We start from the raw sequence: 23,366 nt of genomic DNA, 5'->3' as shown, positions 1-23,366 counted from the left end.
TTGACCTTGTGATTCACTTACCTTGGCCTTCCAAAGTGCTGGGATTACAGGTGAGCCACCTCACCCGGCCAGCCTGCTGAGTTTTTTAAAAAAAGAACATACCTTCATTTCACTTTAACAAAAATCCCTTAAACTCGAAGGACTTCCTTTCACAGACTTTCTAGAACACATGTAAAGAAGAATCTGAATTTGAAACAGAAACTCCAGATAAAGAATCTTTCCATCATTTATGAATTGCTTTTGGGAAAAGACAATTTATTGCTTTTCCAAGAAATTGCTTTTCATCAATCTTTCCTATGAAGTGTTAGAATTCAAATTCTACACAAGTGAGTTTAGTCTGTGCCGTTATTTTATTTTTTTGAGATGGCCTTGCACTGTCCCCCATCTCAGCTCACTGCAACCTCTGCCCCCTGGGCTCAAGCAGCTCTCATGCCTCAGCCTCTCGAGTAGCTGGGAATACAGGCATGCACCACGACACCTGGCTAATATTTTTGTGTATTTTTTTTCACCATGTTACCCAGGCTGGTCTCAAACTCCTGGACTCAAGCAATATAATCCATCCACCTCAGCCTGCCAAAGTGCTGGGGTTATAGGCATGAGCCACTGTGCCCAGACTATCATCTTATACACACAGGGACAAAACCAGAAATCAGTTGGTTAATGAAAATAAGACATAAAGCAAAAGCATATATTTAAAAAAATAAAAAACATTTAAAGACAAGCATTGCAGGGGCAAGAAGAGGACAAGAAATATATTTCTCATCAGCTCTCAGTGGGTTGGTCTTCTGAAAACATAGTCACACCATCAAAACTAATGCACACTTACAGAAGCCTGCTCTTTAAAACTAATTACCTTAATTCAGGCTGGGCATGATGGTTCATCCTATAATCCCAAAACTCTGGGAGGCCAAGGCAGGAGGACTAGCTTGGGCAACAAGGCAAGATCCCCATCTCTACAAAAAAATTTTAAAAACTAGCCAGGCATGGTAGTCTGTGCCTGTAGTCTGAGCTACTCAGAGGCTGAGGTGGGAGGATCATGTAGAGCCCAGGAGGTTGAGGCTGCAGTGAGCAATGACAGCACCACTGTGTTCCAGCCTGGGCAACAGAGTGAGACCCTGTCTCAATAAATTAATAATAAAACTAATATAATTCTGGCATTCCCTTGATCCCCCCCAAGAAAGAAAACAAGCCAAGTTAGACGGCCACACATAGTAATAAATTTCTGTAAAAGGACTAGACTAAAACATAAGACTGCTTTATGCATCTTTTTTCAAATTAGCACTTTTTTTTCCTGTAGATCCTCATTCTCTGGCACTTTCTCATTCTCTGCATAGCTTTGTTCAGGCTGTTCCCTCTGCCAGGAATGCCCTTGCTTTCTTTTCACCCCACGCAAACTGCTGCTCCACCCGCCAGAATCAGACTGAAGACCATCTCCTTTATGAAGCTTTCCAGGACCTCCTAGAGTAGTTAATATGCATTTCCTTCCTTTGTATTCTTGCTACAATCATTCATAACTCTACTACAGCTCTTACTCATTGTGTTTTATCATCTATGACTGTTCCAACAGCTCTTTGTCTCTACAGTACTTATTATTATTAACACGGTGTCTGGCATATTATTAGGTATAGACCAAATACTTACTGAATAAACCAACCATGAGGAGCTAAAGAATCTGAGCAGGGAGGAATGAATTCACATGAATATTCCTAGGTACTGTCCAATGTTAAGTTATAGAGATTGGTAGCCATTAAGCAAGTATTTGCTTTAGTGACAGTATCATGCGAATTCTATTCAAACACCATATAATTTGTTCAATAAGAAACAAAGGACCAAAAATTAAATCCCTTTACTGTATAACTGATATCACCTTTCAAAAATAACTGCTACTTTTCTGATTAAAAATTGTCATTTAACCTGAGAAATCAGTACTTGATGCAGACAGCATTTTTCTTTGAAAAGTCCAAATGGCTGCTTATTCCATAATAAAGAAGTGATAAGTACCTGTCATTTACTGACCTGCTGGAAATAGATAGAGAAGCTAGAAAATTAGATTGTATTGAATTCTAATTCCTACTATCTAGGTAAATTTTCACAAGTTTCTTTTTTTACTCTTTTGTTTGCTAGAGTAATTAAAAACAAAACAAAGGACAAACAGTCCAGGGATATGAGGGATATGGGCTCTAACTGTGATCCCTGCAGGAATGCAGAGGACTTACACTAGGAATGCTTATTTTGCCGTCACTGTGTTCCATTTTTGAAAGAGTAAACAAATGCTGTCAGCTTTCCTTTACTCACATGTTTTTCAAAGTGACTCAAGTTTAATTATCAAACTAAACATTATGTTATTTTTTAAAGGATTTATTTAAGTGATTCAAATAGGGAATTCATGGAAAACTAAAACCATTTCAAAATTCACTTTGTCCACCAAAATTTAGAGTTCAAATTGGCACAAATAAAGAACATGGTTTCAAACCTGCCTGATAGTCAGGAAAAGAAAGTTCTTATATTTCAAGCCAAAGTAACTGTTAAATACTGAACTACTGGGTTTATAGTGGAGACTGTGGTACTTAATTCCCAGGGTCGGGGACAAAATGGGCTGTGTCTTAAATAGCACACTAAACACGTTTTAAAATACAAAACTTACATTGCTGTTCACCAAATAATTGCTATTCCTTACTTGAAAAATGACTCCATTTACCTGGTGCCATGACACAAATTAATGAGATCTGGTTTCCTATGGAATTGAATTCTGTGATGGCAAACTACTTAAATGTTTACTGCTTAAGTATTACATTCTGGCCACCATATACTTCTAATTCTAAAATTACATAGATTGTATATGTAAAAACACACCAGTATCAGATTCCTGTGTTAAGGCTTCACTTTGAGTAGCAAAAGCAATAGGTCAATCCATTTACTTTTATCAATAAATATAGATTATTACTTTCCAAAGTTTTTTACTCTGATGTTCAAGTCACATTATACTTCAAAATGCAGGACAGCAACTAAGAGGAATTGGCCATCTGGCTAACTCAACTATATTCCAAATAAAGACTGTTTTCTGGCCAGAAGGCACTTCTACCAAGATACAGTAATTTAGATTTTTAAAAATTTAGCTGACTTTTCCTATATCATAAATTTTCTTTAGAGAATGACAACTACTAACAGAGAGCCTGCTGTTAGTATTTATTACTAGGCAAAGTAAAGTCAATATTCTAACACTGAAGTTTATTTAACATACTCCAGTGGCAAAGGAGACTAAAAGAATCTAAAACCTAGACCAAAGAAAAAGCAATTTAATCCATATTTTAAATGCTTATCATAAGGAGCAAGAACAATTTGTAATAACCTTTCAGGTATCTATGAAACACACACAATAAGAAATTCGGCCAGGCGCGGTGGTTCACACCTGTAATCTTAGCACTTTGGGAGGCCAAGGTGGGTGGATCACTTAAGGTCAGGAGTTCAAGACCAGCCTGGCCAACATGGTGAAACCCCATCTCTACGAAAAATACAAAAATTAGCTGGGTGTGGTGACACGCGCCTGTAATCCCAGCTACTCGGGAGGCAGAGGCAGGAGAATCGCTTGAACCCAGGAGGCAGAGGTTGCAGTGAGCTGAGATTTTGCGTCATGCACTCCAGCCTGGGCAATAGAGCGAGACTCTGTCTCAAATTTAAAAAAGAAAGAAAGAAAGAAAGAAATTAAGGCCTGGTGCAGCAGCTCACACCTGCAATCCGAGCATTTTGGGCAGCTGAAGCAGAATTGCTTAAGCCTAGGAGTTCAAGACCTGCCTGAGCAACATGGCGAGACCTCATCTCTGTTAAAAACAGGCAAACAGGCTGGGCACAGTGGCTCATGCCTGCAGTCCCAAAGCTGTAGGAGGCCAAGGTGGGAGCATCACTTGAGGCCAAAAGTTTAAGATCAGCCCAGACAACACAATGAGACTCTGTCTCTACAAAAAAAAATTTAAAAATTAGCCAGGTGTCATGGTGCACTACTTAGGAGGCTGAAGTGGAAGGATGGCTTGAGCTGAGGAGCTCCAGGCTATAGTGAGCTATGAGGGCCACTGGGCTCCAGCCTGGGTGACAGCACAATACCCTGTCTTGGAGGGGAAAAAAAAAGAAGTAAAAAAAATATATATTGATTTGTTTATCTTTCCACAGCGCAAAAGTAGAGTCTCATATGTGCGTTGATCTTGAATTCATCTACACGCACTAGAAGAAAGATAACTAATTTAAATATCGGTTCCCTTAGCTGATCCTCATTCACATGCGCCTCTCCAAATATAAATATCCCTCACTATGCATGATTGTATTCACTGTGTATTTTTTACATATTGTGACTCCCAAATAAAAACTGACAACTTCATCTGGGGCTCACAGGAAGAAAAACAGCCATTTTTTCCAAAGCTGAAAGAAAACTGCCTGAGGACAGAGAAAAAAAACCCAAACCAAAGTATTTTTCCTATTCGCTCACTCAACAATCAAAACAGTATACTTCTGTGAGGGATATGGCCCCACATACCAAGCAATCAACCAATTCTGCAGTGGACACCAACTAGTGGGGTGTCCTAATTCACTTCAACTGACACTAACTACCTGGATGGAGACTGCTTCAGATCCCACAAGTTGAGGGTTGAGCCCCACAAGACTGGCCTCCATTTTAGATGCCAAACACAAGACTCAGGTTGTTTTACCTGTGGTTCTGACCAACTGGCTATTAATCGGGGTTTCCATGATCCCCTCCTTAGGTTTTATTAATTTGCTAGACCAGTTCACAAAACTTAGAGGAACACTTTACTTACATATACTGGTTTATTATCAAAGGATATTACAAAGGATACAAATGAAGGGATGCATAGGGTAAGGCATGTGGGAAGGGCACAGAGCTTCCATGCACTCTCTGGTGCACCATCATCCAGGAACTTCCCATGCCCACCTATCCTAAAGCTCCCTAAACCCAGTCTTGTGGGTTTTTATGGAAACTTCATTCCTTAGACATGATTAATTAAACCAGTGACCACTAGTGGTCAACACAATCATCAGCTCCTCTGCCCTCTCCTTTCCCCAGAGGTTGGACGTCAGGGAGGGGCTGCAAATCCCAACCCTCTAATCCTGCCTGGGTCTTTCAAGTGACCAGCCCCCATCCTAAAGCTACCCAGGGCGGCCAGCCACCAGTCAGCTAATTAACATATAAAATGACACCAATCATTTTAGAGATTCCAAAAATTATAAGAGTTGTATGCCACAGGAGACAGAGACCAAGACCAAATATGTATTTTACAATATCACACTGACTGTGTCAGAATGCTGCAACACTGGTATTCCTACAATCAACATGCTGCCTCCCTGAGAGATTTCAAGGGTGGCTTTGCTTGTACGCTATTTTGTCATCTAGGCTGGCTTCAGAACCTAACCCACATCTCAAGTCATACTCCATCCTCCCTCCCCCCACCCTATGTAACACCACTCCAAGACCAAATTAAAAACAAAATAAAACAACAACAACAACACAGTCCCAGCTACTCAGGAGGCTGAGACTAGAGAATTGCTGGAGCCCAGGAATTCAAGGCCAGCCTGGGCAACATAAGAAGACACCTGTTTCCTTTAAAAAAAAAAAAAAAAAAAGGATTTGCATCACAAAAACCAGACAAGGCCAACTAATTTTTTTTTTTTTTTTTTTTTTTTGCCAGGCGAGGTGGCGCACCCTGTCATCCTAGCACTTTGGGAGGCCAAAGGGGGTGGATCACCTGAGGTCAGGAGGTCGAGACCAGCCTGGCCAACATGGCAAAACCCCATATCTACTCAAAATACAAAAATTAGCCAGGCATGGCAGTGCATGACTGTAATCCCAGCTACTTGGGAGGGAGAGGGAGAATCGCTTGAACCCAGGAGGTGGAGGTTGCAATGAGCTCAGATCGTACCACTGCACTCCAGCCTGCACAATGGGAACGAGACTCCATCTCAAAAAACAAAACAAAAAAAATGTTTCTTTAAGCAAATATTTACAGAGAACCTATTACGTGCAAGATACAATGCTATGTACTAAACAGGCAAGTGAGGAACTTACATTCATTCAGTAAAAGAAGTAAGGTTGGCATACAGCAGTTTAAGGAAAAGTAGAACTAGGTTACAGGCCGTAAGAGGAGTAGATGCTAAGCACTAAGGAATTGGGAAAGGAAGACTAGAATAAACATTGGGAAGCTTAACTTTCATAGTGGCTGTGATGACGCACAGTGAAAAGCAGTGGAAATGTTAGGTAAATGAAGAATAACCGTCTTTAACTTAAGGGTGCTGGAAATCACACAAATTTCAAATTCCAAAAATCAGAATACCGGGAGATTTTCATTTCCTGAAACAGTGGGCTAGGTAATTGAGACCAATTCTCCACCTCTGTACTAAATGCACTAAATATGCTGGAAATTTGTCAAAAATAATAACCCCCTTTTTAAATTTGAGACAGGGTCTCGCTTTGTCACACAGGCTGGAATGCAGTGGCATGATCTTGGCTCACTGCAACCTTTACATCCTGAGTTCAAGTGATTTTCCTGCATCAGCCTCTTGAGTAGCTGGTATTACAGGCACCTGCCACCATGCCTGGCTGATTTTTGTATTGTTAGTAGAGACAGGGTTCCACCATATTGGCCAGGTTGGTCTCAAACTCCTGACCTCAAGTGATCTGCCGACCTTAGCCTCTCAACATGCTAGGATTACAGGCATGAGCCAGTGAGCCACCACACCTGGCCAAAAACAATAATTCTTAAAAACGCTAGTAAGATGGTAAAGAATTTGGACACAATCTAGAAGGTGAAAACCAGAAATTAAGCCGTATGTTCAAAATGAATTTCATCCTAAGGATTTATCTGACCTAAAAGCTAAAGTTTTAGTGCCTTTATGAGATAATAGAAACAAGTTCAAGCCAGGAGCCAATCCAGGGAGTGAAGTCTGACAACTACCTCTCTTTCCATCTTAATTTGGTACCTGAAAGAACTACAGCTTCAAGGTAAAGATGAAGTAGGAAGTAAAACAGCAGGAATAATGGGCAACAGAAACAGACCCCCAAAGGGAATTGAGACAGTGGAATTAAACAGAGATTATAAAAACAACTATGCTTTCCACGTTTAAATAAATAAAATTAAGCCTCAAAATTAATAGCGAGAAATAGGAAACTATAAAAGTGTCAAAAACCAAACAGAACTTCAGAAACTAAAAAATGCAATACATGAATTTAAGACTTCAGTGGCCAAGTTTAATAACAATGGAATTAACTTGAGAATAAGGAAATTATCCAGAATGTAGTATGGAAGAACAGAGTAAGAGATATAGAGAAAAGAGTGAAAAGGTTTAGTTAAATCAATAAAGAATATAGAGAAACAATGGGAGGAAGCAATATATGCATATAAAATGGCTGAGAATTTTACAGAATGAAAGACACTAATGCACAGATTCAAGAAGTCTAATAAATACCAAACAAATCGAATAAAAACAAACCCATGGTTCCATACAAAATAGTGGAAACGTAGAAAACTAAAGACAATCTTTTTTAAAACTTATCTACACTTGATTTTAGACAAAACAATCTTAATACATTCTATAGTGGAGTGAAACAATATTGAAGAAGGAAGACAAAGTATGTTCAAAACGTGATTAATAGTGAACATGTTGAAAATGCTTAATTAAGCTTCCATAAAGGTATAATTACACTATGACCCTGTACTTATATTGCACTTAAGTTACTTGATTTACCACATACGTGGTTTTCAATACCTAAAGCAGCTTGACTCTAACCAAGTATCACGATTCTTGGAAGATGAAAGTGAAGACTGATAATCAACTAAATGGTTTTGACACAGTTATTCCTTTCTTATCCCATGAAGCACTTCCCCACAGGGTAAGAGCATGAAGACTTCAGCTGAGAAAGATAATCGGGCAGCCTCTACTTTCAGACCCTTACAAATTGTTCGCAACCCATCTAACTAAAAGACTGTAAAACCTGCTGTCGGCTCAACACTTTGTATCAAAAAAGAGTCTACACGCTGATTCCCTTCAAAGATTTCAGAAGAGTACCTTCCGTCTTATGATGTCCCTGCGAACACATGAATAAACCAAATAACTGAAGAATCGACAAATCTTATCTCACAGGTGGTACCCAAGAGGTCATCGGGAATTCCGACCACCAGACTCGCATTTGGCTTCTTGGGTCCCACTCCTGAACTGCCCAGTCGCACTACCTGGGGTGCGGGGGTCTGAGAATCTGCATTTTAAAAAGGGCCTCAGGAGATCTTGTTTTCCAGTAACGTTTAAGAACCACTACTGCGAACCAACAAGGTCTCCCCTTTTCCTCTGTGTGGACTGACAGTCACAAGAACCACCAACTCCCAAGCATGACGCTTCAACTCTCCGTCTCTGTTCCTTAAGTTTTCTGCAAAACGGGCCAGCTGGCTTGTTTTCCGCAGAAGAAGATGCGTTTGGCACAGCAACCGGTACATGGCACACAGTAAATGAGCTTCCCATCCTGCACTTCCATTCTGGGATTCAACCATTTCCAATCAGGCGCCGCACATAGGAGTGAGTAACCTGGACCTGTTCCAAGACCTCTGGAACAGAGCCTGCTACTCACTCGAAGCCCGGGTGGCCCTACCTAGCAGAAAAGTGGAGAAAACCCACAAAAATGCCAGGCAGTGCTGGGCCCGCCTGAAAGGGTCCTCCCGCGACCCAGGTGCCTTCCCGCCGGCACCCTTGTCTCCCCTGAGGTTCGGCCCGCAAGCCCCTGGTTCCGGCGACTCCGGACACTGGGCGGGTGCGCGGACTGCAAGCAGGCCTGGCCCTAACCCTAACAGCAGCCGCAGCTCCCCATCTCTTCAGCGAGGAAGTTGGAACCCAGGTGTCGCCGCCAGGCCAGGACCGAGGCCGCACTCACCTACCAGCGCGCGGGAGGCGAGACGCCCTCACCTCGGCGGCGCCCACCCCAAACCGCCACCGCAGAGCCTCTCGCTCTTAAAAAAGAAAAAAAAAAAAAAAAAGAAAGGAAGAAAGAAAGAAACAGAGGAAGGCAGAAATGAAAGAAGAGAAAAAAAAAAAGAAAGTAGCCTTTGCTTTTGTATTCCTTTTGACCCTTTAGGGCTTCCTGTTCCTCACCGCCACAATAAAGCCCCGCCCCACTTCCGGCGACGTAACCCAATCCGAGGAGCTCTTCCTCCCCTGGAGCCCGATGGAAATCCGGTACCCCGCAAGCAAGCCGGAGAGACTTGATTGGGTCATTCACGCCTCAGGATGAGGATTGGCCAGTGTACGCCTGGGGGGCGGGCTGGTCCCCCTGATCACGTGACACAAATTTTGAAAGGCGATTGGCTGTCAAGGAGAGGGACTGCCACCGAGAAAGGGGCGTTTCCTAGGGGACTGAGGGAGGGCCAGGGCGGTACGAAGCGGGGGTGGGCCCTGCGCGTAATGGCAGCGCCGTGGCCTCGCGTCCATCTTTACCGTTCTCTCGGACCTGTCACAAAGGAGTCGCGTCGCCGCCGCCGCCCCCTCCCTCCGGTGGACCCAGGAGCTAGAGAAAGTCAGTGCCGCAGCCCGACCGTGCTGCTCTGAAAAGCCCCCTGGGCACGCGGAGCGGGAGGGAGTCTGAGGGTTGGGGATGTCTGTGAGGGAGGGGAACCGTCGCTCGAGCCTGGGGCGGGCGGACCGGACTGGGGCCGGGGCAAGCTCTGGGAAAGGGCCCGGGAGAGGGGTGGCGTTGGTCAGAACCCGAGAAACAGCCGAGAGGTTTTCCACAGAGGCCCGCGCTTGAGGGATCTGAAGAGGTTCCTCGAAGAGGGTGTTCCCTCTTTCGGGGGTCCTCACCAGAAGGGTTCTTGGGGGTCGCCCTTCTCAGGAGGCTGCAGCTAACGGGGCCCAGGTGAGAGGCAGGGATCTAGCTCCTGCGGTGGCTCCTGGTGTTGAGGGGGTCCTGACCTACTCAGGGGTGCCCGGGACAGAAAGGGTAGACGAGGGGACGCGTTGGGGAGGGTTCCTTTTGTGGAGTTTGCGGTCTAGGTGGCCCGGGTGGGAGGCAGACCTCCGGGGGGAGATTTCGAAACGCCTTGGGATCGAGAGGCAGAGAATGGGGCTAGGAGGTAGGAACCAGAACTAGCAGAATTCTACTACAGAGGCCGGAGCTGGAAATGTGGTAAGGACCTTGGGGAGAGGAGGTTTTTGGGCGGTGATGAGAAGAAGACACCTCTATCCATAAGAAAGCCCGAGTGGGAAATAGTGAGAGGGAAACGGGAATTCTTCCCCCTCTCTGGAGATCAACCAGGTGTCTCAGACACAGGATCCAGCTGCTTCCGGGCTTAGAGCCCGAGTGGGGTGGGGAGAGCCCATCCCACCAACACCCCCTGCGTGACTTCAAATTAGGCGTTTGTCTCTGCCTGCTGCCTCACTTTTCCCGTCTTTGGGAAGGGAAACCGACCGACACACAGACGGTCGGCTGAGACTCTGAGGTCCTGTCTTGTACAGTTCTCTGAGTGAGTTTGCTCCCCCTGGAGTGTTGTACTTTGAACTTTGAAGGGTTGGAAGTGTCTATTATTGACTGAGTAGAATCCCTCAGTTTTCTAGGCTCCTCACCTACCATCTGTTTGTGCTTAGTGGAGTGACTTAACCTCCTTAAGTCTCTTCTGTGAAATAGCCGGCGCAGTGTGTGAAAGTGCAAACTACAAGCTGCGTACACGTAAGTTACTGTGATTCTACCACTAAATGGGTTGCTGTTGAGGAATAAAAGTGAAGGCACTTTCTAAACTGTAAAGCAGTATGTAGAGGTAAGGGGTGAGATTAATACGGTTGTTGTCTGTCACCTGCGGAGTGCTGGGAGCCATATTGTACTGAAAGCTTCAAGGTTCACAGCTTCTTAGGTCATATTAGGATCTAAACCCATGGTTTCGAACTCTGCTTAGACGGGCGGGGGGGGGGGGGGTAGGATTTTCAGCTTTTGCTCTCAGAGTTTTCATTTACTTTGAACTTCTTATGGTGCTGGCAAGAGTTAGCACTGAAATATTTTTTCCTTCAGGAATTTTTTCCCCCGACAGCTGAAATTTTTCTCTAAGTAATTTGATCTACATTGTAAACCTCCTCCCCCTTTTGCACATATATATGCATGGCTTTTAGATGTCTACAGGTAGTGAATATCATGCTTGTTCCCTCGGTTGTGATTTGTAAAGACTGCCTTTTTTCCTCCACGCCTTGTAGCCCCAGCCTATAGATTGTGAGGCACGTTGGAAGTCACTTTTTTTTTCCTGGTTACATAATTATAAGCTTGCTTTAGGAAGTTACTTTTAAATTTTTCTTGCACAGTGGTTCTCTGTATTTTTCTCCTTATGTAGAGTTTGTATTTCCTGGAACGGTATCTTGCTTTGTAGATCCCTCTATGAGATGATAAGAGACTTGTGTCCCTGTGTGATATCTTACTAGTGTTTGGTTCATGGTACTTGTTAGAGAAGGTTTTCCAAATATCGGGCAATATATATGGGACTTTTTTTGAAGTAATTTTTTTTTTTTTTTTTTTGAGACGGAGTTTCTCTCTTGTTGTCCAGGCTGAAGTGCAATGGCGTGATCTCGGCTCACTGCAACCTTCACCTCCCAGGTTCAAGCAGTTCTCCTGCCTCAGCCTCCCAAGGAACTGGGATTAAAGGCATGCACCACCACACCTGGCCAATTTTCTGTTTTTAGTAGAGACAGGGTTTCTCCATGTTGATCAGGCTGGTCCTGAACTCCTGACCTCAGGTGATCTGCCTGCCTCAGCCTCCCAAAGTGCTGGGATTACAGACATGAGCCATCACACCCGGCCTTTCGAAGTCAATTTTCTGCTGCTCTGAATTTTCTGTTTTTGTGATCTGTGGGTCTTTTTTTGTTTGTTTTTGAGACGGAGTTTCCCACTGTCGCCCAGGCTGGAGTGCAGTGGCGCAATCTTGGCTCACTGCAACCTCCACCTCCTGAATTGAAGTGATTCTCCTGCCTCAGCCCTAGGGCTACAGGCATGTCCCACGCCCTGATAATTTTTTTGTATTTATCGGGGTTTCACCATATTAGCCAGGATGGTCTCGGTCTCCTGACTTCGTGATCCGCCCGCCTTGGCCTCCCAAAACACTGGGATTAGAGGTGTGAGCCACCATGCTCTGTCAATCAGTGGGTCTTTTTAAAAAGTGTAACCAGTGATTGTTGTGAATTCTTTGATCTCCCAGGATGCATGTTGCCCTAACCTATTACTTAATGTCTTTCTGTGTTAGGCTTTTTTCTGAGCTCAGTGATTTATTTTTTGAGACAAGTTTCCCTGTTGTTGCCCAGGCTGGAGTGCAGTGGCGCTATCTCTGCTCACTATATCCTCAGCCTCCCAGTTCAAGCGATTTTCCTGCCTCAGCCTCCCAAGTAACTGGGATTACAGGCATGCACCACCACACCTGGCTAATTTTTGTATTTTTAGTGGAGACAAGTTTTCACCATGTTGATTGGGCTGGTCTTGAACTCCTGAGCTCAAAGTGATCTGCCCACCTCGGCCTCCCAAAGTGCTGAGATTACAGGCATGAGCCACCATGTCCCTCCCTCAATGATTATTTTTAAGTTATTGATTATAGGTGGTATCCTAGCACACTGTATGTGGACTTCTGCTTTCGTCAGCAAAATAACCTTTCATTTAGCAAGTGTCAAAGGGAAATAAAAACTTAGCATTTTGTGTAATAGTGTGTTAATCTGTACTGAATTGGGGGTAAAAAACAAATCTTTAAGTTATGTAGCACTGTGGAGCCTGGAGCCTAAAAAAAAAAGAGGTAGGTTTTGGCAAAAGTTTAACAAATGATTGTTTTTGTTTTTGTTTTGTTTTTGAGATAGGATCTCACTCTGTCTCTCAGGCTGGAGTGCAGTGGCACAATCGTGGCTCACAGCAGCCTTTACCTCACAGGCTCAGGTGATCCTCCCACCTCTGCCTCCCAAGTAGCTGGGACTACAGGTGCGAGCCACCACACCTGGCTAGTTTTTGTACTTTTTGTAGACAGGGTTACGCCATCTTGCCCAGGCTGGTCTCAAACATGTGGGCTCAAGTGATTCACCTGCCTTGGTCTCCCAAGGTGCTGGGATTACAGGTGTCAGCCACCATGCCTGGCAAGTGAGTTTAATTTAGCCTATCAAAAAGTATATATACTTTTCTTAACAGTGAAGTAATTTGTTGCAATGAAATGGGAAATCCCTTTGCATCTTTTTAAATATAACTTTTTTTCACACTCTGTATAGTTTGGAGAAAATGTTAGGAATTCTTGAGGACAGTAATCACTATTACACTACTTAAAACTGGAAGTTATGACTGGGCACCATGGCTCACACCTATAATCCCAACACTTTGGGAGGCCAAGGTGGGAGGATCAGTTGAGCCCAGGAGTTCAAGACCAGCCTGGGCAACATGGCAAAACCCCATCCATCTCTACAAAAAAATACATAAATTAGCCCAGCATGGTGGCACATGCAGATCGTCTGAGCTACTCAGGAGGCTGAGGTGGCAGAATCTCGAGTCTGGGAGGTTGAAGCTACAGTGAGCCACTGTACTCCATCCTGGGCGACAGAGCAACACCCTGTCTCAAATAAATAAATAGGAAATGTTTTGTATTTTTTAGTAGGATCCTTGTAAAGTAGGGTGTGATAGTCTCAGGATTGCAAAATAAGTAAAAAGTCAGCAGTCAACACAAATGGGAAATGCAATGGAACCAGCAATCTATTTCAAGAGAATTATTTGGGAATAATAAACTATGGATTTAGCTTCTCTTCAAACTTGTGGCATTTTCAAGGCAGTTACCATTGAATTTGGGTAGTTTTTCCTCTGATATTCAAATAAGAAAACTGAAAAACAGAATAATCACAAAGAAATAAATGCCATAACTTGGGCCACAACCTTTGGCAGGGGACTTCTACAACTTAAATGCAAAGGAGTGAATATTTTCCTTTAGTTTATCATTCAGCAAGTCAGCTTTTGAAATCCTTTTCTTGCCAACCTTTGTGAGTAGAAAAAATATACAAATGTGTCCATTCCAAAAGGGAGTGTTGCTGGTTAAATATGTAAAAGCAGTAACTTTAGATAAATGTATATACAAGGTTAAATCAGGTAAAGTTATATATAGTGGTAGGCTCTTAGAGAACATTCCCCTTTGTTTCTGAGCTTTTGAAAACTGAGAATACATTTGAAATAGTATGGAATTTATATATTCCTTAAGTTTGTTAAGGAATGAACTCTGCACATAGCTTTCTGATTGCTTGAAATTATAGTTTCCAGGCGTAATTTCATAGGTCCTATATACCTCAAATAGAAGGTTTGAAACACCTTACTCAGCAAGTATATTATTACCTCATACTTTAATGTTCAGTGTTAGTTTTTTTCTTATCCCTCTACCTCCTGAAGAATTGCCTTCTCTCCGGTGTTCCATTAATGCAGTGATTCTCAAAATGTGGTTCCTACCTAATCCCTCCACATGGGAAATATAGCTCCTTTTTTTTTTTTAAATTCTTATTGTTTCATAGTTGTTCATACTTAGATGCCTAAGGGCTACTTACTAATAACCTACCAAGTGAATTATTAAGCATTACTAAAACATGGTATTTGTAACCTAAAACTATAGCAGTATTGGAGTTTACTGTGATCTTTAAACTTTTTTCTCCCAGAAAGTCTGTCCTGGGAAACCTGGCACCAGTACAGGCTTCTCACATGTCATACGCAGAATGGGGATTCCTGCAGTATTCAGGAAGGGTGCTTAATTTGGGGTGTGTCATCTGTATTGTCTCAAAATGATCGTGCTTTTCGTCATGATTCCTCTTTTTTTATTAGAATTTTTATTTAGCTTCATATTTATCAGTTTAATTTATAGGTGTTTGGTTAAATTTTCACTGTGTGGGCGAGAATATTTATACTAACAATATTTTGGCTTATAATGTAAGACATAAATGTGTTACAATGCAAAGATAGATCCTCTATTCCCCTTTTGCTATTGCTGATTTGTATAGTCCCCTAAAAACTTGCTCACACAGAGATATTTCAGTGTTATCTGAGTTCCTTTTCCACTGGAAAACTGATGGAATGAGAGGCCTCCTTCTAGTAGATGCTTTATCTGTAGACTTTGGGGAGGGAGCTAAATTTGTCCCTAACCCCAGCTCCCTTTGTTGGGAGCATGAGGGACCCTTTTTTATCTTTTCCTCACTGCCTGTCATATACGCATTGGATATATATTTATTGAATGGTGTTGTCTCAGTTTTTCAAAATGATAAATATTTTGGAGAGGCTTTATGTTTTTACAGATTTTAGAATAAATTCACCTAAGATATTTATTGACTACGTATTAGAGTCTAATAAGCATCCAAATGAGTATGCAGTATGAGTGTTTTAGACATCCTTTAAAGTAGACATCATTAAGGAAAATGTTGACATTCATGCTGCTTATATATTTTTATTTGCTTTTCTTAATAGCAAAGAGTTTTCTGTGATAGAAAAATCCTTTTCCTTCACATTTGTATATATTTGAATAACATAGTTATATGATCTATAATTTGGCTTCCTGGAGGGAAAACCACAAGTACTATGGAATATTACATTTGTTTTTCTCCCCTGTACTGCAGTCGTCATAAGCACTTACCTCAATTCTTTCTTAGTATTTTTGTATTTTGGGGGTGTCCAAGGCAAATTTTTCTTTTTCTTTTCTTTTCTTTTTTTTTTTTTATGAGACGGAGTTTCACTCGTGTTACCCAGGCCTGAGTGCAATGGCGCAATCTCAGCTCACCGCAACCTCCGCCTCCTGGGTTCAGGCAATTCTCCTGCCTCTGCCTCCTGAGTAGCTGGGATTACAGGCACGCGCCACCATGCCCAGCTAACTTTTTGTATTTTTAGTAGAGACGGGGTTTCACAATGTTGACCAGGATGGTCTCGATCTCTTGACCTTGTGATCCACCCGCCTCAGCCTCCCAAAATGCTGGGATTACAGGCTTGAGCCACCGCACCTGGCCAAATTTTTCAATTCTTAAGACTTCAGGCAGGGATTATTTACTTCCCCTTTTTTCTATTATTTGCTTCCAGAAACTCCTTACTCTATCCTAGGCCTAAATTTTATTTTGAATACATTCTTTGAATGCTGAAAAGATTTGTCTCTTCTCCTTTGTATTGTTTCAGATCAGGACTATATTCTATAATTCTTTCTGACCACAGGTGCACCGCTACTAGGTTAAAAAAGCTCTCAGCATTTTAGAGGAGGATTTTTCCAGATACTCTTTAAAAAAAAAAAAAAAATCTTACTCTGTTTTCTAGGCTGAAGTGCAGTGGTGCGATCATGGTTTACTGCAGCCTTGACCTCAGCTCAGGCAGTCCTCCCACCTCTACCCAGCCTCCCCCTTCTACCACTCTTCCCAGTAGCTGAACTACAGGGTGCAAGCCACCATGCCAACTAATTTGTGTGTTTTTTGTAGAAACAGGGTTTCTCCATGTTGCCCAGGCTGGTCTCAAATTCCTGGGCTCAAGCTGTCTGCCTGCCTTGGCCTACCAAAGTGCTGGGATTAACAGGCATGAGCCGCCATGCCCTGCCCAGATACTCTTTCAACCAGAAAAAAATATCTGCTTTCAAAGGTGTGCTTTCTTAAAGATCCTCAGTGCATAAGGGAAGTGTCAGAATCATCTAGTGCTTTTCCCAGACTTTTGAAGGTTACAATTCACAGGATAATGGTAGTCAGTGTGACTTAAACCTCCAGATAGACAGCTTTGGACATCTGGCTGACATGGAAAAACACTTTATCAAGGCAACCTTTCTTTTTGGGAGAAAAGTAAAATTCCAACCAGATATTTCACAATCTACCCCCTTCTTACCTTTTTCAACAAAATACCAGAGGCTTTAGAGTCTAGAAACAGAAACACTCTTGTTGAAACATCTTTAGGTAGTTTCTGTTTCAACTGGCAAGTGTAATCTTATTGCATTACCAAATCAGTATTGTTGACTTCAGAGTTTTCCCCATTTAAACACAATCTTCAGTAAGAAGATTATAGCCTTTGGGGTGTTTTGCAGGATTTTTTTTTTTTTTTTTTTTGAGATAGAGTCTTTCTTTGTCACCCAGGCTTGAGGGCAGTGGCATGATCTCTGCTCACTGCAACCTCCACCTTCTAGGTTCAAGTAATCCTCCCACCTCAGCCTCCCAAGTAGCTGGAATTACAGGCACACTTTGCCATGCCCAGCTAATTTTTGCATTTTTTAAAACAAATGTATTTCTAGATAATGTTCTCTATCTTGGTAAGGTTTGAGTCACAGATATATGCATTTGATAAAACTCAGCACTTTACTATGCTTAACATTTGCACATTCTGGTCAGGCACGGTGGCTCACACGTGTAATCCCAGCACTTTGGGAGGCCAATGCGGGCAGTTCACTTGAGATCAGGAATTTGAGACCAGCCTTGCCAACATGGTGTAATCCTGTCTCTACTAAAAATACAATAATTAGCAAGGTATGGTAGTGTGTGCCTATAATCCCAGCTACGTGGGAGGCTGAGGCAGGAGAATTGCTTGAACATGAATGACAGAGGTTGGGGTGAGCCGGGATTGTGCCACTGCACTCGAGCCTGTATGACAAAATGAGACTCTGTCTCAAAAAAAAAGATTTGCACATTTCATAGTATGTAAGTTCGACTCCTAAAAACTTGAAGTCTAATTAGCGTTGTGCATGCTGAATTATTTGAGGGGAAGTATACTGATGCCTATAGTTTACTTTGAAATATGTAAAAAGAAAAAAACTATGGATTGATGCTGGATATAGAGATGGTTAGTGATAAAGCAAGTGTAATAAAATGTTAGTAGTAGAATCTAGGTGGTGGGTATATAGTTCACAGTTTACAGAGAACTTTAATTCACTAATCTATATGTTTGAAAAATTTCATAATAAAATATTGGGAGTAAATGTAATGATAGAAGCTATTGCTTTAACACACTTAAGGAAAAAGCCGAAAACATTTTCTAATGAGAGAACATCACGAAAAATTTCAGTATGTTACACATTTCACTATTCATGTTATTTGACTTAGCTTTTGAGGGGGAAGGTTGGAAAAAAATGTTGCATCCTCTAACACTATTTTGGAATGATAAGGTAAAGATTATAACAATAATATAGTGCCCAAAGTCTGGCTTTTCTTATTTATGGTCACTCATTTAATCAGCTTTTCCTTCCTTGACAGTGTAAGTCTGAAATCCTATTTTCAAAGAAAAAGTGTTCTTTCTCACTGATCTGTACTATGGCTGAATGCAAGCAAGTATTTGAAGAGATGAATCATTGATTCCTGGACCATTTGTCAGAGAGGGTTAGACCAGTTGGCCAGATGTCTCCATGGTGAGCTGTTTATGATGGTAGAGGTCTGTGTTTTATAAAGACACTGAGTACTAGAACCTTACTGCTTTTAACACCAAACTTACCAAGACCCTAAGTTTGATTATTTTTTGTCTCAGAGCAGCTTTAAAAAAAGTATAAAGTGTTAGGTACTTCATTTGCCCCCAAGAAAAAAGAAAAAAACATGTAAAATGTAAAAAATTGAATAAATCATAAATAATATAGAAATGGAATGAATAGTCTTCTGTTTCTTTCTTTAAAAGGCAAGAATCAAAATTAATAATACTGCGCTTCAGAGAAATAGATTTGCAAAGGAAATATTTGATTATAATTATGCTCTTACAGCAAAATTGTTAACAAGAGTATAATATTGCCGGGCATGGTGGCTCACGCCTGTAATCCAAGCACTTTGGAGGCCAAGGCGGGCAGATCACCTGAGGTTGGGAGTTCAAGACCAGCCTGACCAATGTGGTGAAAACCCATCTAGAAAAAAGGAAAAAAAAAAAAAAAGAGTATAATATTAGGCCGGGTGCAGTGGCTCACGCCTGTAATCCCATCACTTTGGGAGGCTGAGGCGGGCAGATCACCTGAGGTCAGGAGTTCAAGACCAACCTGGTCAACATGGTGAAGCCCTGTCTTTACTAAAAATACAAAAATTACCTGGGTATGGTGGCAGACACCTCTAATCCCAGCTACTTGGGAGGCTGAGGCAGGACAATCGCTTGAACCCAGGCGGTGGAGGTGGCAGTAAGCTGAGATCACGCCATTGCACTGCAGCCTGGGCAGCAAGAATGAAACTCTGTCTCAAAAAATAAAATAAAAAAGAGTATAATGATATTAAAAGGATTGCCATTTAGCACATAATAGGAGTCTTTCTACTAAGCACTGACATCTAGTAATAAAAAGTATTAAATCAGTTGATGATTGCCACAGATGTGTATTTAAATTGTGTGACTAGTTTTTTTATGTCTCAAAGTTGACTTCACCAGCTAATGTTTTTGTCTTTGAAGTTAAGGTAAAGAATATAGATATTACAGATGTGTTGCCTTTATATAATCTCATCTTACTCGTTTTCTATTCCGTTCAGTCTCTTAACCCTGGATAATATTACCCTAAACAGGGTACCATTTAGGTTCCTTTTGATGCTTCATAGGGTGGATCTCATGGGAAATATATGGAGCCATTTTTTTCTTTGTGTTGATAGGTGCTGTACATGTCACTTATGAATTTAACTGTATTCTAGTGACTTTTTAGGCTGACCTCTCCAAAGGACTGCATTCAGAGATAGTCTCAGTTCATTTTACTGGACAAGGAAATTAACATTTTTGACCCCAGAAGAATCACCCTTTAGTATTTCAGTTTGCCCCCTAATTCAGTCAGTAGGTCCTTCCTGCTGTGCCAGGTTCTGTGGTAGGTTCTATATACAGTGATTTCCAAATGTGGCTGCAATCAGGATCACCTGGGGAGCTTTTAAGAAAATACAAGCTTAGGCCAGCATCCTAGAAATTCTGATTCTGGCTGTTTGTAGTAGGACCACGGATTTGCATTTTAGTAAGTACCCTAAGTGATTCTAATGCCACCTATGGGATGATCAAGCTACAATCCCTCCCAAGATTTTCTTAGTGCTTTTAACTCAAGTTTTACCCCTGAATCCCCCTTCCTCAGGTTATTTAGTTATTTCTGTCTAGATACATGCTTATTTTATAATAACATCTTGCATTTTTTAAAGCATTTAAAAAACAGCTTTATTGAGGTGTAATTCATGTACCGTATGTTTCATCCATCTTGCATTTTTTAAATCCAGTTTAAGTGTTAGGCACTGTGCCACATGTATTGCATACATTATTTCACTTAATCCCCACTGTGAGATACTATTACTATGTCTCTTTTTTAATGTATGTCGAGAGTCAAGTTAATTAGGATGCATATCAGTAAATATTGCAGGGCTGGAACTTTCACGTAGTCTATCTGACAACAGAGCCAGTGTAATAGTGGCCTCTGGTATTGTTTGTAAAATCTGTAAGCTGAGTTTTATTGTCTTAAAGCAGTGGTCCTTGGAAAGTGGGCCACATAATGCTTTTTTTGAATGGATAAAGTTGTCTAAAGTGTAATTGTTTCACTTTCACCCAGTCTTTCGCCTACAGTTGTCACTTCTCTGTACAAAAAAATACCGTGAATGACAACCATTTCCAAATGAAAACCTATAGGTTTTTAGTATCAGATAAATCTGAAAGATCATATACTCTGTTCATTTATGTGCCTTGGTTGTGGCTGTAGCCCTCAAGAGTACTCTGCTAGCCCCATGAGTAATAAATAGTACTATAATTGCTTCATCATACAGAGTACATTCATATATAACAATACATTATAAATCTAGTCTGCATACATATAAGCACGTGTTAGGAATTTCTTAATCAACTGTCATACATCTATTATTATTGACTGTACAACCAAATCTAATCCACATGGATACTATAATTCCTTAATATTACATAGTACATACATTTGTTCATCAGACATAGCACATTTTAGTCAAGCACATTTTAGTCATCTCAAAATATTTAGAGGTAAGAGCTCTTGTTTTTTCCTTGTATGTTTCATAGGCTTTCCTTTGTGAAATGCCTTACAGCTTCCTCCACCTAATTAACCTCTTCTTTGCACTTGGTTTTCACAGCTGATCCTTTTTTTCTTTTTTTTTTTTTTTTAAGTATTTCAAGTTTTTTTAAAAACTTCATTTTCTTTGACATATTTTATAGTCGACATTTTCTGGGTCATTTAAAGAAAATTAATTTCTCTTTTGGAAGAAACTGACTCAAAACGCACTTTACTTCAATATGGGGGAAAAAAGCAACCTTAATTTTTGTCTTCTTATCTCCATATTTAGTCAGATTTTTTTTTTTTTTTTTTTTTTTTTTTTTTTTGGTCCCTAAAGACAGGGTCTGGCTCTGTCACCTAGGCTAGAATGCATTGACACCCATCAGGGCTTACTACACCCTCGACCTCCCAGGCTCAAGTGATCCTCCCACCTCAGCCTCCTGAGTTTCTGGGACCACAGGTGTGCACTACCACACCCAGCTAACTTTTTAATTTTTTCTGTAGAAATAGAGTCTTGCTGTATTACCCAGGCTGGTCTCAACCTTCTGGGCTCAAGCAATCCTCCCAACTTGGCCTTCCAAAGTGCTGGGATTACAGGCATGAGCCACCATGCTCAGCCTATCAGATTTAGTCAGATATTTAAAAATACCTGCATGTATTGGATATCTTCCAATCACCTTAAAATTGTACTAAATGGAAATCTGCATAGATGACTCTATATTCAGTGTATAAAAACCTTAGGAAAAAAATGATAAAGTTTAAGAATTTGAGATCCAACAAACTTCTTTTTAACTTCTTTCCTTACAGGCACCCACAAGATGGTTTTTTGTTAATTATTCTAAATACCTTTATGTATTGGCATTAAATTGTTAAGTTTATAGGATCCCCTATTCTTTTTGCTTTTTTCCCCCTGAAATTACGGAACTTCAATAGGATCCCTGTTCTGTCTCCTTCAGGGCTTTTTTTTCTGGAACTTGACATTCTCAAATCGTTGTCAGTTATTTTTAGTACCTGATACCTCCCTTCCTCAGGTATGTTTTCCCCATTTAGGACTGAATCTACCATTTGTATCTTATTTTCCATCCCACATTCATATAGATTGTGTGGAAAGGCTCTGGAGGATTAGAGAAGCCAGTGGAGTTCCCCTCTGCTCTGGCAACCACAGAGCATAGTCCTAGGACCCTTACCACTGTGAGGAAGGAGTTTGAAGTTAGAGAGCACTTCCCCAGGGGATGACACATTCCTCAGAATAGATCCCTTGTATCTAATCCTGAACTACTCCCTTCTACCATCCCCAATGTGTTAGATGAGTTAGCCACAAGTTTTTATAGCTTAGTGGTCAAGAAACTATGATGATCCAGAATATGAATTTCTATACAGCCTTTAAATGCATGAGGTAGATATATAGATATAGATATAGATATAGAAACTGATATAGAAGGTTGTATTAAATCAAAAAGAGCAAATCATAGAACAGTATTTATAGTTTATATGTAGTTTGTTTATATTTATATATAGTTTATATTTATAGTTTGTAAGTATATGATAATAGATACGGAAGCAAACACATGAAGCTTTTAAGAGGTTATCTCTGGGAAAGGCATGGGCTAGGTAGAGTAGAAGAGGAGTTTTCACATTCCATAGACCTGTGTAGCATTTAGGTTTTTAAAATGAATGTGTATATTTTTAAATTTCTAAAGCCTTTTTAAAATAAAATACTTTAGGATTTCAAGTAAATACTCTAGTGGCACAGTCATCTGAACTACTGCCCAGAGCCAGACTGTCAGAAAACCTTGAATTCTTTACCTCTTCTCATCTGAAATATTCTAACAGCCCCTTCTCAGTGAAATTTCTGTGAGAGGGCTCAGAGCATAGCCTCTTAAATGTTGCTTTTTCGTTTTCCTCAGAAACCAGCATAATTTATAAGATTAGTAGATATTTATTCCAGGGACCCTTTAAAGAATTATTTCTATTTCTGGTTTCTGTTTCTTCTGTTCTTTTTTGTGTATATTTGTTTGTTTTGCTTTGTTTGTTATTTTGAGATGGAGTTTTGCTCTTGTTCCTCAGGCTAGAGTGCAGTGGTGCAATCTCGGCTCACTGCCTCCCAGGTTCAAGTGAGTCTTCTGTCTCAGCCTCCTGAATAGCTGGCACCCGCCACTATGCCTTGCTAATTTTTGGCGTTTTTTTTTTTTTTTTTTTTTTAGAAGAGACAGGATTTCACCATGTTGGCCAGGCTGGTCTTGAACACCTCACCTCAGTTGATCCACCCACCTCGGCCTCCTAAAGTGCTGGGATTACAGGCGGGAGCCACCACACCCAGCTGTTTCCTGTATTCTTTCAAGCATTGAAATCTCTTGGCTATCTACCCTCTCAAGGGAATCATCCTCAGTCCCCACAGTAATGACAATGTTA

General features: G+C 41.2%; 2 protein-coding genes across 11 annotated transcripts in view; one reads left to right on the top strand and one right to left on the bottom strand.

Annotated features, from left to right (window-relative positions):
* The window catches only part of PSME3IP1 (proteasome activator subunit 3 interacting protein 1), a 34,713-nt gene extending 25,489 nt beyond the window's left edge, over nucleotides 1-9,224 (bottom strand). Inside the window, exon 1 of one of the 6 annotated variants that reach the window (XM_003943479.4) lies at nucleotides 9,139-9,224. Coding sequence is in view for 2 of the 6 variants with exons in the window: in XM_039461909.2 (XP_039317843.1) it covers nucleotides 4,600-4,662 (63 nt within the window). In the remaining 4 variants the exon portion in view is untranslated. The other 5 variants (XM_010331336.3, XM_003943478.3, XM_010331335.3 and 2 more) reach the window with 5 other exon arrangements.
* Nucleotides 9,225-9,415: 191 nt separating this feature from the next.
* Nucleotides 9,416-23,366, top strand: part of RSPRY1 (ring finger and SPRY domain containing 1) — a 54,001-nt gene continuing 40,050 nt past the window's right edge. Inside the window, exons 1-2 of one of the 5 annotated variants that reach the window (XM_074402549.1) lie at nucleotides 9,416-9,559; nucleotides 18,211-18,362. The gene's annotated coding sequence lies outside the window, so the exon portion shown is untranslated. The other 4 variants (XM_010331337.3, XM_003943476.3, XM_074402543.1 and 1 more) reach the window with 4 other exon arrangements.

This window comes from Saimiri boliviensis, chromosome 1 (genome assembly GCF_048565385.1).
Source record: "Saimiri boliviensis isolate mSaiBol1 chromosome 1, mSaiBol1.pri, whole genome shotgun sequence".
In the NCBI taxonomy this organism is placed as follows: Eukaryota; Metazoa; Chordata; class Mammalia; order Primates; family Cebidae; genus Saimiri; species Saimiri boliviensis.
Note: the sequence above shows the minus strand (reverse complement) of the source record. Positions and strands in the feature narration are given on the sequence as shown.